The 13016-nt window shown below is 39.1% G+C and overlaps 1 protein-coding gene across 1 annotated transcript in view; it reads left to right on the top strand.

Annotated features, from left to right (window-relative positions):
- The window catches only part of LOC5564329 (neurotrimin), a 350656-nt gene extending 340758 nt beyond the window's left edge, over positions 1 to 9898 (top strand). Inside the window, exons 9-10 of the mRNA XM_021845227.1 lie at positions 8761 to 8871; positions 8944 to 9898. Of these exons, the coding sequence (XP_021700919.1) occupies positions 8761 to 8871; positions 8944 to 9026 (194 nt within the window). The 3' untranslated portion in view covers positions 9027 to 9898. The remainder of the gene's footprint in view (positions 1 to 8760; positions 8872 to 8943) is intronic.
- The last annotated feature ends 3118 nt before the right edge of the window (positions 9899 to 13016 follow it).

Here is a 13016-nt window from a genome sequence, read left to right as displayed (position 1 = left end):
ACTGCCCCCTGCCTGCATTTAAACGCACTCCAGATGGCTGGCCGATTGCACGATCATGACCTGACTTCCTGAATCTGAAGATCCTTTTGACGAAGCCTGCTATCCTGCTGGATGTTCTACAGTAGTTGACATCCGTACTTCGTTAGAGAGCCATGTACGTCCAAAGTTAATGAGTAGCACGATTACACTCAGTATCAACACTTCTTCTTGTTCAACGCAAACGGAACGCACGTCACGAAGCATGATGGAGGCCCCCAAGCCTCCCGACACAGTCGAGATTCACCGATCATCTGCCTCATCTGATTGTTCCGGCCATCCAAGCCGTTTCGTTCCTGTGTTCGGGGTCGGTGAAGGGGCCGTCCACCTTGCTTGTCTAGGCAAGTATTAAGACTTATGTGATCTTTCGTACCCTGAATCTCATTCAACTCGCAGCAAAACACAACAAAACGTCATCATTCCGCATCTTCAAGTATACCTGACATCCAGTTTGCATCATCTTCACGTAGCTCTTCTTCTTGTTCAACGGCACCGGAACGCACGTCACAAAGCATGATGGACGCCCCAAAACCCCCCGACACAGTCGAGATTCACCTATCGTCATTTTCATCTGATTGTTCCAGCCATCCAAGCCGTTCCGTTCCTGTGTTCGGGACTGGTGAAGGGGCTGTCCAACTTGCTTGTTCAGGCAAGTATTACGACGCATGTGATCCTTCGTGCCCTGAATCCCATCCAATTTGCAGCCAGGTAACAACAAAACGTCACCATTCCGCATCATCAAGTACACCTGACATTCAGTTAAGCAGCCAGTATGCATCGTCTACACGTGGCTCTTCTTCTTGTTCAACGGCAACGGAACGCACGTCACGAAGCATGATGGACGCTTCCGAGCCGCCCGACACAGTGTTCCGGCCATCCTAGCCGTTCCGTTCCTGTGTTCAGGACTGGTGAGCCCCTCCACCTTGCTTGTCTAGGCAAGTATAATGATGTTGGTTCCTCTTTGTACTCTGAATCCCATCCTGCTTGCAGTGACATCGCATCAATCGTTGACCAACCATCATTGACGTGCCATCGAGGTAGATCTGATTCCACTGCAGCTTCAGATGCCATCGCCAACAAGCTGATGGTTTATTATCAAAATGTTCGAGGACTGCGGACGAAAATCGATGACTTTTTCGTGACTGTAGTGGACTGCGACTACGATGTAATAGTGGTTACCGAAACTTGGCTCGACGATCGAATCTATTCAGCTCAGCTGTTTGGGAATCGTTTCACGGTTTTCCGCAATGACCGCAATCCGTTTAACAGTACCAAGGCAAGAGGTGGTGGAGTATTGATTGCGGTTTCAAATCGTTTAAACTACCTTTTGGACTCAGCTCACATCAATACTTCTGTCGAACAACTCTGGGTTAAGGTTACAACACCTAACTGAGCGATTAGTATTGGTGCTGTACATGTCCCTCCTGATCGCAAAACAGACATGCTGTATACTGAAAGCCACATTAACTCAATTGAGGCTGTACTGTCCCGGCTTGATACTAACGACTTTGCCCTCGTATTTGGTGATTAAAACCAGTCTGGTTTGGCTTGGAATGTGCAAAGCAACAACATTCCATCGATTGACGTCATCCGCTCTGTCATATCAGCCTCGTGCAGCTCTCTTTTGGACGGCTTCTCTCTGCATGGTCTTGTGCAGCTTAATACGATTTTCAACAGAAACTCCCGTTTGCTCGACTTTTTGCTAGTAAACGAAGTTGCCCTCCCCAACTGTACAATATGCGAAGCACCCGAGCCGTTGATTGGGCTTGATGCAGATCATCCCGCACTAGAAACGCAAATCAATATGTCTTTACCCATTCAGTATGACAACTTCGACGATCCACTGGCCTTTGACTTCAACAGAGCTGACTTTGTTTCAATGTCACAAGCACTTGCTTTAATCGACTGGCAATACCTCGAAACTTGCCTCTGTGTCAATGAAGCTGTTGACTATTTTACTAGTAATCTGAACCATATAATATCAGCAAATATGCCTCTGCGAAGACCAAGTGCGAAACCAATTTGGGGCAACGCACGCCTTCGATACTTGAAGAGTTTAAGGTCCAAAGCACTACGGAAGTACAGTTGCCTCTTCACATCTCGATATCGAAGGGACCATCGAAATAGGGAGAGATCGAGACAAAGAACAATTTTTTTATGAATACTAGATTGAAAAACACTCCGTTGCCAAGAAAGTAATACACAAACAGACGTCATTTTGCGCTCCTAATTTGTTTTGAATCCCAAAACTTTGGTCTAGTAACCTTCGATATTGGTCATATCGACATACGGAGAGAAAATTGAGAACAAACAATAAACAGAAACACATCGAGATATGGAGATATCGAGATAAGGAGGATATCGAGATATGGAGAGTGAAAATGTATGCAGACTGAAGGGACTTATGTAATCATCGACATACGGAGAGATATCGAGATGTAGAACATCGAGATGTGGAGAGTCGACTGTACCTTGAAAACAAAAACCCGTTAACCAAGCAATCTTTTGTTCTTGCAAGCAATGAATACCGCAGTTACAATCGTTTCCTGTACAACGGCTACACTAATCGCATGCAGGATAAACTTCGCAGGAATCCAAAATCATTTTGGTCATTTGTGAAAACTAAAAAGAAAGAGGATGGTCTCCCAAGCGAAATTTATTTCGGCGACAAATTCGCTGCATTAGTGGTTGATAAAAGCAATCTTCTAGCAGAACGTTTCAAAAACGTGTTCAACGACTCGGCTGCCGCTGAATCACAAATAGATACGGCGCTCAGTGATACACCAAGGGGTGCGTTCAATCTCAGCATGTTTTCTGTCACTGTTTGTCTGTCTGTCACTGGATATGGTTGAATCAGCGATTCGTAAGCCCAGATGGTATCCCACCAAGCATCTTGAAAAAATGCTCTACCGAACTTATTCTGCCTTTGACGAAGCTGTTCAACGCCTCTTTGCTCCAAAGATTGTTTCCAGAGCGGTGGAAGTATTCTTACATGTTTCCGGTATTCAAGAAAGGAGATAATAAGAATGCGGAAAACTATCGTGGCATCACATCACTCTGCGTTTTTGAGATAATTGTCAACGATGTCCTACTCTCCTGTTGTAAAAACTACATTTTACCTGACCAACATGGTTTCTACTCCCGAAGATCGATCTCAACTAACCTCGCTCCCTTCGTATCTCTGTGTCTGCAGAATATGGAAGCAGGAGTACAAGTGGACGTTATTTACACCGACCTCAAAGCGGCGTTTGATCGCTTCTACCACTCCATACTACTTGCTAACTTAGGCAAACTTGGCGTATCGTCGGATTTGGTTCACTGGTTCCAGTAATACCTAACGCACCGGAAGCTTTGTGTAACGCTAGGTTCAGCAAATTCGGGCTACTTTACAAACACATCGGGAGTTCCCCAAGGCAGCAACCTAGGGCCGCTGTTGTTCTCCATCTTTCTCAACGACATAGGATTCACTCTTCCTACTGGATGCAGAATTCTGTTTGCTGACGACATCAAAATTGTTGTAGTTGTTCGCTGAGAAAACGATTGTCTGGTGCTACAACATCTAATCAACGTTTTTTGCGAATGGTGCGATAGGAACTTCGTCACCATAGGTGTTCAGAAATGCAACGTGATCAGTTTTCACCACAAGCAAAAGCCAATTATATTCAACTATACCATTGATGATCTGCCACTACATCGTGTAGATTCTATTCGAGACCTAGTTATCACGCTAGATTCAGCTCTAACTTTTAAGCCCCATTATCTGGACACTATCGCCAAAGCTAATAGACAGCTCGGATTTATATTCAAAATTGCGGATGAATTCCGTGACCCAACCTGTCTCAAAGCGTTGTACTGTTCCCTTGTGCGTTCCATCATAGAGTTTGGATCCGTCATCTGGTGCCCATACCAAAGGGTTTGGATAATGCGTGGAGACTGTACAAAGAAAATTTGTGCGCTATGCCCTTCGGCATCTGCCGTGGAGATACCCCACACAGGGTGTCGACTCAATTTTGAAAACAAAATTCCCTGACTTTCCCTGACCTTCCAGTTGTGTTTAGGGGAAAATTCCAGACCACTGAATTAATTATTTGAACCGAAATAAATACGATTTTTGAAGATACATATTCAATCTTTTGCATGAATCAATGTTATAGGTCGTAATGATAAATTGAGCAATAACTTTTACTTTACTCATGTTGACATAAAAACTTTCTTGAGAGTTTTTCAGGGTAAAATTTCAGACATAGCTTAAGAACTATCTCAGAGAACTGGTTCAAAAAATTCAACAGATATTTCTCTAGAAATTTCCTTTGAAATTCTTAGACGCATTTTTATTTATTTGTATTCCAGATCTTTCTCCAATTACTTCTTCAGGATTTTCTCCAGGAACTTTTCCAAGATTTCCTCCAGAAGCTTATTTTCTCCTAATATTTCTTTTTCATATAACAAGGAATTATTTCATTAACTCTTTTAACCTTTATATTTTACATTATTCCTCCATAAACAAATCCAAAGATTCTTCTAAGAATTCCTCTAATCTAAGGAATCATATCCAGAGCTTTCTCTAAAAATTGTTAAAAATTGAGGGAGTTAGAAGCAGAAGGGTGTAGGTGAAAAAACCTAGTGTTGAGGAAATCAACTCAAATTTTTCAGTTTTGCAATTTTTCAAACATGCCAATTTTCTGCGGATTATGTTATTTTTTCTGTTGGACTAAAAGACCTAAAATACCGTTGGAAAGCTTAAAAACAAGATAATTTTGAAGTATATCTCTAAACGTCCCTTTGCGTTTGGGCCCCTCAATTTTTCTCAACCATTCCGCCTTGAATTTCTCCCAGAATAGCATTTTCCCTGAAAAGATTTCAGGAACACTTCAGGACAATTTGTTACAGGTAATATTTTATGATCCCGATATGAAATTCGCCTAGGTTTTCTTCCCTGCGTAATTTATCTAAAGATTCTTAAACGAATGCATTCAGGGATTTCATAATGCATTTATAATAAGTTTACTGATATGAAAAATAAAACAGCCTAGGACTGAAAATCTCATTAACAAAGGAAGGAATAGTTTTCTGCTGTCCTTCTTGCATTCGTCATGCCTCCAGAAATGCTTTAAGGACCTTATCAAGATCTCCTATGAATATCTCCAAGAACTCTTACAAAATTTTAATGCATTATCGAGGAGATTCTTTGAAGCCAAATTTCTGCTTTCAATGGATCTTCTAAATTAGTAAAAACAATCATTAGAGTAACTATTCAGAAAGCTTTTCTTTTGAGATATTTTACAGAAGGGAATTTCATGAGGCATCTAGAAGAATCTTTCGAATCTCTAGAAAATTTCCTGAGTATATTCTTAGAAAAGAAAAAATAAAATAAAAGGAAATACATATGCTGAAAAAGTCCTGAAGTAACGCTTGAACCCTAATTCAGCAATGTTTAATAAATTAGGAAATTCGAAGTTATTGCCAATGGTATTTTTTAAGAACCATTTACCTACAATTTTCAGGAGCTTTCGAAAATTTGAGATCAGTGTTGATAGACTTACACTCAAATGTCAATCAATGCGCTCTCCCGTGAGAGCAAACTCATTAGAGATCTGCTTCGCAAATCTCACGCTTGAGATTTTGGTACAAAATCACTCAATCAACTCAAACCGTAAAAAATGATTTAGTCGCAAAACCCGTCAAAAACTTGTGAAATCCGAATGTTGTTGTTTACGTTAGAAAGGATTACTATAATTTCACCAGACTAACAAGAAATTATTGTCGTGTGTAAGTAAACTGTGGAGATACGAGACAATGAGTCAAAAAGGTGAGCCAACTCATCCATGATTTCTTGACTGCTGAGTTGCTTGATTGACAACTCCCGCATGAAAAATCTCAAGCGTGAGTTATGAGAAAATGAGTTTTTTACAACACTGTTTGAGATACGATTTTGTCTTCACCTAAATACAGGAAATCTCATTTGTTTTTCTCTATGTATCGTTTTACCAGTTTTACTTCTACATTTTGAGCAAACTTGTGAAGATTGGCATGATTAGATGGAGTAAACTTCATTTTTTCTCAAGATTTCGAGCAAAACGTACAAAATTAGGCAAAGCGTTGATCTAGAGCCCTTCAAATTGAAAAATAAAATTAAAGTGATCTTCGCCAACATCGAAGACATGATCATTTTTGTTCCAGAAAAAAATCTGAGGCTAAGTATAGGTAGTAAAGTACAGTTTACTCTAGCATGGATAAGAGCGTTTTCTCAATGACAAGCTGCTGTTTTGAACGATTAGTTTACTTATTTCGTGCAGAAATCGTATTCAATGTTAACATAATGATTTTTGCATTGCTGTGTTGGCCTAATCGATTGCATTGCAGACAATCAACTAGTTTGATGTTGTAGTATATTATTGATAATTTTTCCCTGACCTCTAGTGAAATTCCCTGACTTTCCCTGACTTTCCAGATCAACAATTGAATTCCCTGACATTCCCTGACTTTCCAGGTTTTTCCAGGTAGTCGACACCCTGCCCACAAGTCTGCCACCATATGAACATCGGTGTCAACACTTGAGAGCAGAAGGTCTACAGCTCAATCAGTGTTTGTAGCTATAGTTTTGGTAGGCGAAATTGATTCACCTGAAATTCTTGCCAATCTGTTAGTATATGCATCAGAACGGCCACTCCGTACAAGAAGTTTCCTACATCTCCCTGCTCGGACAGTTAATTACGGATTACATGACCCTATTCGATACATGGCAGCACGCTTCAATGAGCACTATCACCTCTTCGATTTTATTTTTTTTTTTTTATTTTATTTATTACAAATACTTGCTAAGTAAGGACAATCCTTTTAAAATTTAGCAATCGGAATTCAATTTTCAAATTATTATGTTATTAACATTATGGTTATACTACATCTATTCTTAAACATTAACTTTAATTCCTTCCTGAAAAGTGTTGTGTGCTTTGCCTACGGAACTCTGATACATTAGAACATGATTTTGTTTCGGACGATAGCTGATTCCAGTATACAATACCACGAACGAAAAACGATGCTCCATAATGTGAGGTGTTATATTGCGGTATTACAAAATTATTTACTCGAATACTTTGAAATGGTTGAAATTTGTCTGATAAGAAACGTGGCGTTTTAGTGGTAATTATTTTGAAAATAGCTATAACTGTTCTGATTTTGAAGAATTCATAAAAACTGCATCCGAGTAACTCTGGTTGCAGGTGTGTGACTCTGGAGTAGAACGATAGATTGAAGACCCAACGAACGCAACAGTTTAAAGCTATCCGTAATCTGTCAATAGCTCTTGCTGAGGCGTTGAGAATTAACTCGAGACCGTATGTAAAATGAGGTAAAAGTAAGGCCTTAAAGAGTCGAAGCTTGACATGAGTTGGTAACATGCTTCCTGTTTGTTTCAAGTGTCTCAAACCTCCAAAATTTTTTCCACACTGGGAATCAATGTGTGAGTCCCACTCAAGGTCGTTTTGGAAAATAATACCGAGGCTGGATGCTTTATTAACATAGCTAATTATGTCATTGCCAATTCTAATTTCAGGTAAAATGCTAGGTGCGCTGCGTGACCGTGAAATAAACATTATTTTTGTTTTCGATGAATTTATAGGGAGAAGATTAAGAATCGACCAAGCCATAATATTTGAAAGATCATAGTTAATTAGACGCGCTAATTCTGATTCAGAAAGATTGGTAGAGCAAATATAGATTTGAACATCATCAGCAAACATATGTATGCTACAATATCTCAAGATAGAAGGTAAATCATTGATAAACAATGAAAACAAGAGTGGACCTAAAACTGATCCTTGGGGGACTCCAGACGTTATGCCAGCTTTTCTAGACATTTTTCCATCCACATCAACTATCTGAAAAGATTTCGGCTTGACAACTTCTACATTTCGAAAACGGATTGAACGAGTGTTACGCGAGGAAAAACGGGAAGATATTTGATATTTGTTTGAAGTATTTTTAAAGCGTTAGAATTAAATTATTCGTTGTATATGTCTTTAATATGCGTTTCAAATAGTTGATTGTTTTTTTAACTTTAATTGTTCATTAAGACACGTAGTCAGATGAATTGACAAATATACAAATAGGGGGATTAGGGGCATAATGAACATACGGGGCGAAATGGACACCCTCTCAATATCTGATAATACACATATTTCATCAAAAGTTCATTCACTGCATGAAATCTGTAATGCATTTGAAATGCTTCACGATAAAAAAAAATATTTTTTGCTTCAATTGTTCTTTAAAATTTGACTTAAAATTTTTCTCAGTTTCAAATTGGCATATAAGCAAGACCGTGGAAGAATCTAATTTTTGAGCAAAGTAACGAACCCAGAAAGGTTCTTTTTAGTCATTATGATTGAGGGAGAGTCCTTTTGCATATCGGAATGATTGACAGTCATTGAATTTGTTGGAATAACTAAAATTTCATACAGGTGTTCATTTCGCCCCGATACCTTTTTACCAGCCTTGCTTTCGACCCAATTTTCTATCTCGCTTTTCTGACATATGATATGATTTTTATCACTATGAATGAATGTGGCACGTCATACTAACATCAAACTTGAAAACTAGCCGGGGGTAAATTAAAAACATTGCCATTTAAGGGTCTTAAAACGAACATTTGCTTAACGTGTCCATTATGCCCCTAATTCCCCTACAAATACAAATACAAATAATTATAAATTTGATTTACAGGAAACAAGTACCAGTCCATTCTGAACGAAGTGGACCGATCGGAACAAAAGTCGGGCGACAGTTCCAAAGTCAATAGGGATCGATCGCCTTCAAACCGTCCCAAAAATTGCGGTAAGTACAAAACGATTGCCTTCCTGTTATTTATGTATCCCTACGAACTCCTCTCGATTTCCCCCTTTACAGGATCCTCCCCCACCAGTTGGTGGCTGACGTTAGTTCTACCGGTGGCAGTATTTCAGCTTTCGCATTTGGCGCGGTGGCAGTGACGGTAACTCTTAAGACCGGTCGGCGGCTGGTTGGATGTGTTGTTAGGTGTGTATCCGTGAACCGTGCGTACTTCAAGTTGGTTCCACTTCAAAATGAGCCGCTTTGAGTAGGATAATGCGAGCGAAAGTGGGATGAGTTTTTTGATGTTACCGTTCTGTTTGATAGTCCGGCAGGGTATGCTTGACTTCTTGCTTTGCTCATAATTTATAACGGCAAGCCTAGTGTGTAAAGGTAGTTATGTTGAAAATTTGTACATTTAATCACAGAATCAAAATAAACAAAGTGAAGATGCTATACACATAGTCGATGGTAGGTAAATTTTTATGATCTAGCGATAACAGTGGAAAAACGATGCGGTGACATTGTTGTAAAGTTATTATCAGGAAGGATGCCCATCGTTGCGAAACGTTGTATGAGAATATATGGTATCTGATAGTGTTAATGCCTTACGTAAATATTAAGCTAAAACGGGCAGTTAAGACAGCAGCTGGACAGACGCAAAAGATGCTAGATAATTTTCAGAATCGCTCATCAAGTGAGTTGAAATTGCCAGATAAGACACAAACGTTAAATCATGACATGTCATCAAACAGTCAAAGGGCCTAGGGTAGTGTTTCTCAACTCATGGGTCTTGGGCACTTCAAACGTATTTGTTTTCATTATGTACATTAAAAAAAATCAACCTTTGGGAATATGAAATAGTTTGTGGTACAACAATTCTAGAACACTGAGGGAGCCTCAATGGGATGGCACTGGGGCAAGTTGATCGGGTTCCTTTATTTCGGGACCAACGGCGTTTCGTAAAACTGGACGACCCGCTCGCGGAGTGCTTGCTGTTTTGACGCCATCATCGATTGAACTGACAGTATCCGAGCAAAACTAAACATGCCACCCATTTTTAGGGAGCCGATAGAGCGATTTTCTTGGGAAGAAAAAGAAAATTACGCCCTTTACTTCTGTTGGCGCGTTACCCGTGGCCAACACCGGTCGGGTCTGGTGGATTGTAGCACTCGGATTTCGGATGAAAGGATAACACCACAACTGATACTCACTACTTTATTTTCTTTGCACTATTACACTTTACTTATACTTTACTTTTCAATTTCACTTTACTTTTACTTTTCACTATTCACTTTGATGTAAACTCCGCGATAGATAAAATCAAACTGATTCGCAAGCTTAGTTAGTTAGTTAGTTTAGTTAAATGTTATTTATTTTCGATTTCTCTGTGCGATACATTTGGGTGGTCAGCCAATTGGCTCTTCAGCTCGACGCAAAATACAAATCTATTCTTAATCGCACAACTAAAACTTCCGAACTGATCAGTATGACAGTCAGACGCAATTTGATGAACTAATAGAAGCCTTTCGTGCTGATGAGGCAGCGTCCATTTATTACGTAACGCTCAAATTGAAAAATTTGAAATGTTTGTATGAGCCATAACGCTTGAGCCTACCCCCTTCCTCCTAGAGCGTTACGTAATTTTTGGATGGCGCCTGATGCAGGTCGTGCTCTGTTGGATGATTGTTTTGTGATTCCTCATTCTTACGTTCGTTCCGTATGGAAAAATTAAGGCTTATTCACAAATTTCATAACGTGGGTGTCCTTAAGATGTTACAGCTCACACATAATTCGAAAAATATTCATACAAAATGCGTTTCGAGGGGGTGGGTGTCGAAAATAACCATTTTTGGCGTTATGAAATTTGTGAACAAACCCTTATGCTGACGTAAGATTCAAATTTTCTACCAATAAACTTTCATCGTCTGTTTGTCTGTGCTTCTCCCATAAGCGTAAAACGAGTCTTTCATCTTATATGTTTCTCTTTTAAGCGAGAACCTGCTGTATTTCTTAACAAAATTTCAGTTCAAGCTATTTGAAGAGCATTGTGACCCGAAAAAGATTGAGAACCACTGCCCATCGACCCAGGAGTAAGGGACTGAAAACGTTTTTAGATAACAGTCAATTAAATGTCGGTGGCTAAACGGTTAAGTGTTGTAGACCGGACCAGTGGCGATAATGAAAAACTAGAACGAAGTTTTGTTTCCGATATAAATTTGTTTCAGCATGGGGTGCAAAATATGTGGAGACACACACTCTGGGATATGACAAGCGCAGGGTATCTTTCGGTCAAACATTTGTGTCAACTTTAGCTCGGAGGCATTCTCGGCTGAACGGATTTGCAATTTTCGTGACGCCACTCGTATCAGGAGAATAATTGGCAATTAAGGTGTCATGTTAGCTAAGTTTATTGTTGGATAGTTTTTGTCCTCTATAGTCTATTCTGTTTTCCGACGCAAGACGCGGACTTTGACTTGTTTCTAGGAGAAATAAATTTTAGGTTTAATTATACTAAAGATTGAAAGATTGCCCCATGGGATGCTGCAATACATGAAAGATAATCAAAACATTAAAACAAACGAATGTACATGTTAAACTAAACTAAAATTTATCGTTGTATGATATCTAAAAAAAACAAAAAGCAAAGAACACTGGCAAGAGCTATAAAATGTACCATAACCAACAACCTATTGTTAAGTAATGCATTACCAAAACTTTCTAAGGGAAAAGGGTACTAAACCAATCAACTAAACACAAATTATTCTTAAGGACATAAACGAGGAATGGGAAACTATGCTGCGCTTTTCCGGGCAAGATCTGTTACTACATTCTCATGAGAAACTATCAAAAGCCAAACGACGACGAAAATCAAACAAACCTGCAGCGGAAGCAGAATCGATGCGAGTGAACTTTTTGCTGCCGGGTAATAAAACACAATTCGTTAGCGATAAAAATAGGATCACATACCGCCACTGACTCACACGCGCCAAGCAAACCTGACTTTGTGGGGACGAACCCTCAAGAACCGATTCGCCAACTCACTCCTATATAGTGCACATAAGTCTAAGCTGAGATAAATACTTATCATAGTTAGAACAAAACAAGAACGAAGGAAAAATAAATGAAAAGTTTGTTATCTATGATTGAGCCATGCAAGGGAATGCATAAGCATCTTAGAGAACATAGAAACTAACTTACAAACACGCATTGACATTTTCACACGACCTTACAATTACCACCACATCGGTTTTTGGCGACACGCAGAAACAAAAAACCAAACATTAAACAACCTTACGGAACCCAAAAAAAAACGGTTTGCCACAGCTAATCATTCACAAACACTAAAATGAGCGGAAACTTGAGTCAGGAGCAAATTGTTGTACTTTAGACTAATGGAACAGAACTGAAATATATATATTTTGCTTTAAAATGTAGTTTTCGTTACATCAGTGATAGTGTCACAGTTTGGATGGAAAAGCTGAAGTGGTCATGCTGTGAAGAAAGTAAGGTAAGTGTTTATCCAGATCATGGGTGTTGTCCGAGGGGAACAGAGGGGTTGCCCGTTCTAACCGATGAAAAAAAAATCGCTGCAGGACTTCATTTTGTGTTTTAATTTTTCAAAGATTATCTCCATTTATAAAATACATGCGTCATCATAAATTTCATGGAGTTCACCAAACAATTAGGCTCCAGAAAGTATTCGAAGGTTTTATCAACAGTACAAAATGTATCTTGCCTAGAATCAGTCGAAAATCTGTTATGCAACTCAACAAATTTCTATCAAAGGTACTACCAGCAGATTCGCTTATTAAATCTATATAAACCAAAATAGAGTAGTGTTTGTATGTCACGAAATGGCTAGAGAACTGATCAACGGATTGACGTGAGTTTTTTACTGTTGTGCTCGACAAAGTATGCGACTAGGGTTACCATCCGTCCTGATTTAGTAGGACATGTCCTGATTTTTGTCACAATGGGGTTTGTCCTGGTTTTCGTGATATCTCTATACTTCAATGAACTGTATATAAGCATATGAAATAGCTGAACTTTTTCTTCAGGAGAGTGCTAAAATAATTCTAAAATTTTTCATAATGAAAGACTGTATGATTTACATGACAAAACTTCTAGAAAAAATTGATGTTAAATCT

The sequence above is a fragment of the Aedes aegypti genome, chromosome 2 (assembly GCF_002204515.2).
Source record: "Aedes aegypti strain LVP_AGWG chromosome 2, AaegL5.0 Primary Assembly, whole genome shotgun sequence".
In the NCBI taxonomy this organism is placed as follows: Eukaryota; Metazoa; Arthropoda; class Insecta; order Diptera; family Culicidae; genus Aedes; species Aedes aegypti.
This window is presented reverse-complemented; position numbering and strand designations above follow the sequence as displayed.